The 3145-nt window shown below is 37.4% G+C and overlaps 1 protein-coding gene across 1 annotated transcript; it reads left to right on the top strand.

Annotated features, from left to right (window-relative positions):
* Positions 1–472: 472 nt before the first annotated feature.
* LOC144639213 (melanocyte-stimulating hormone receptor-like) lies at positions 473–1864 on the top strand. The gene has a single exon (XM_078498488.1). It carries the CDS (start codon positions 475–477, stop codon positions 1444–1446), a length of 972 nt encoding a protein of 323 aa, XP_078354614.1. The 5' UTR covers positions 473–474; the 3' UTR covers positions 1447–1864.
* The last annotated feature ends 1281 nt before the right edge of the window (positions 1865–3145 follow it).

Genomic DNA, 3145 nt, shown 5'->3' with positions numbered 1-3145 from the left:
GTTAAACTCAGTAACAGCCCCCAACTGATTGTTTTAAATTAGTATATTTAGGGATCACAGCCCATTGTATTTTGGCAAAGGCCAAGGAAAAATTGTTGAAAATTTATTTTGCTCAGTTTACAAGTACAACTATCTACAGCGAATTTTTTAAAGTGACGTTTTGCTTAGCGTATAGTTTGCTTAAAAGCTCACTTTAACAGCCGTCGCATTTTTATTTGGAAGACGAAAACAGGTGTGACACGAAGTATATTAATTTTACCATTTCAATATTTTGCTGTTTGTTCGCCAACACCAATGAAATGGCTGGTCTTAGTAAGTATGTGTCAAATAACGTCGGAGAGGCATCCTGTTTAATTACTGGCTCAAAGGGTGATACAGAACAAATTTCCTGTATGGACAAGATCTAACTGAAAAGCAGTCACGCCGTTTGAGCTTTCGTTTGTTGTGAAGCCCGAAAGGTAAACTGAAGGCAACATGGAAGTTAATACAAGCATGAAGCAAAATTTGACGAATGAATCGAGCGAAAACAATCCAAACAGTATTCCTCTCTTGAACGTTATGATCTGCGTATTTAACGTTCCTCTAAGCCTTGTGTCAATTCTTGCAAACGCCGTGGTTTTTGCTGCGATTTGGAGAACAACCTCTCTGCATTCTCCGTCGACCATGTTATTGTCAAACCTTGCGCTGACGGACCTAGCGGTAGGATTGCTGGCGCAGCCGTTGTTGATTTTTAACTACCTGGTGAAATGGAGGTCCAGTTTTGGTGATATATACTCCATAACTCGAAACATTTATAACATGATAGCTTACTGCTTAACTGGTGCATCTTTCTTTACAGTGACGGCAGTTGCCTTGGATCGCATGTTCGCTCTCAAATATCACTTAAGGTATAACACTCTAGTTACGTTTAAACGAACGGTTTTAGTGATTGCTGCAGTCTGGCTCGTATCTGTTTTCGTATCCAGCATGAAACTGTGGAAATCTTCTGTTTTCTATCCCAGCATTGCTCTTATCATTGTGGTTTGCCTATTGACCTCGTTCATCGCGTATTTCAAAGTATACCGCATCGTTGGACGTCATCAAGCACAAATCCATGCTCAGATACAAGTTTTATCTGCAAATGGCGAGAACCATGCGCGTCTAAAACGGCTCAGAAGGTCCGCCTTGAACACATTTTATATTTACGCACTCTTCCTGTTTTGTTATGTTCCTTACTTAGCGGTTGTAATCACACAACTTTTAGTCCCTAATGCAGATGGCCTACTTAAGAGTTACGGTGTGCCTTCTACAATGGTTTATCTCAATTCCGCTCTTAACCCTTTGTTATACTGTTGGCGTCTTTCTGAAATACGCCGAGCAGTAAAGCAGATTTTGGCTTTCAATAGCTGGGCCTCGTGTACATCAGTAGTAAGGGACCAAAATATTGCACGCGAAGATGCCACATAAACTGGCGGCCCTTTGAGTTTAAAAAGCGTTCATTTGTAAACTATTTTTTAAGTGAGAAAGGCTTATCAGTGCATGAATTTCGTGGAGCAAAAAAAGTTGAGTTTAAAAAGCGTTCATTTGTAAACTATTTTTATGTGAGAAAGGCTTATCAGTGCATGAATTTCGTGGAGCAAAAACAAAAAAAGGAATAATTGTATCTGCTTATTAAAGACAACAAACGATATAAATATTGGAGTGTACTAACAAGAACTCAAGGAAGAAAAAAATCAAGCCACTATTGTGTACTAAGTGGTTACAGCAAAGGCAAGAAAATCGAGCAGGTTATTCCATCTACATGAACGAAACACATGATTAGTGTTGTTGTTATTGTCATAGTTCAGTGTAGATGCCTAAAGGCCGAAACAAATAAAAAAGCCAAAAGTAATTTATATCCCAACATTAACGTGCCATATATTCTTCATGCTATCATCTTTGACTACAATAGCTGCGCATGACAAGATTCTTTAGCTCATCTGAAGCTGGTCATAAATATTAGACAAACGAGTTTCATTTTATGTCATTTTGTGTCTTCGCTTGTTTTAACTTGTGCGTTTCACTTTGAGTACGTTCCCACTTACTTTAACTTCAGCGTCTCATTTTGAGCTCCCGCTTGTTTCATTTTCTGCGTTTCATTTTGAATTCCCGCTAATTTTAACTCATGCGTTTCATTTTCAGTTTCTCTTGTTTTCACTTCTGCGTTTCATTTTGAGTTCTTGCTTGTTTTAACTCCTGCGTTACATTTTGAGTTCTCGCTTGTTTTAACTCATGTGTTTCATTTTGAGTTCTCGCTTGTTTTATCTCATGTGCATGTTTCATTTTGAGTTCTCGCTTGTTTTAACTCCTGTGTTTCATTTTGAGTTCTCGCTTGTTTTAACTCCTGCGTTACATTTTTAGTTCTCGCTTGTTGTAACTCCTGCGTTTAATTTTGAGTTCTCGCTTGTTTTATCTCATGTGCATGTTTCATTTTGAGTTCTCCCTTGTTTTAACTCCTGCGTTACATTTTTAGTTCTCGCTTGTTTTAACTCCTGCGTTTCATTTTGAGTTCTCACTTGTTTTAACTCCTGTGCTTCATTTTTAGTTCTTCCTTGTTTTAACTCATGTGTTTCATTTTGAGTTCTCGCTTGTTTTAACTCCTGCGTTACATTTTTAGTTCTCGCTTGTTTTAACTCCTGCGTTTCATTTTGAGTTCTCACTTGTTTTAACTCCTGTGCTTCATTTTTAGTTCTTCCTTGTTTTAACTCATGTGTTTCATTTTGAGTTCTCGCTTGTTTTAACTCCTGTGCTTCATTTTTAGTTCTTCCTTGTTTTAACTCATGTGTTTCATTTTGAGTTCTCACTTGTTTTAACTCCTGTGCTTCATTTTTAGTTCTTCCTTGTTTTAACTCATGTGTTTCATTTTGAGTTCTCGCTTGTTTTAACTCATGTGTTTCATTTTTAGTTCCTGCTTGTTTTAACTCCTGCGTTTCATTTTGAGTTCACGCTTGTTTTAACTCCTGTGCTTCATTTTAAGTTCTTCCTTGTTTTAACTCATGTGTTTCATTTTGAGTTCTCGCTTGTTTTAACTCCTGTGCTTTATTTTTAGTTCTTCCGGTCCTTGTTTTAACTCATGTGTTTCATTTTGAGTTCTCGCTTGTTTTATCTCATGTGCATGTTTCATTTT

The sequence above is a fragment of the Oculina patagonica genome, chromosome 14 (assembly GCF_052425735.1).
Source record: "Oculina patagonica isolate OP01 chromosome 14, crgOcupat, whole genome shotgun sequence".
Taxonomy (NCBI): domain Eukaryota; kingdom Metazoa; phylum Cnidaria; class Anthozoa; order Scleractinia; family Oculinidae; genus Oculina; species Oculina patagonica.
This window is presented reverse-complemented; position numbering and strand designations above follow the sequence as displayed.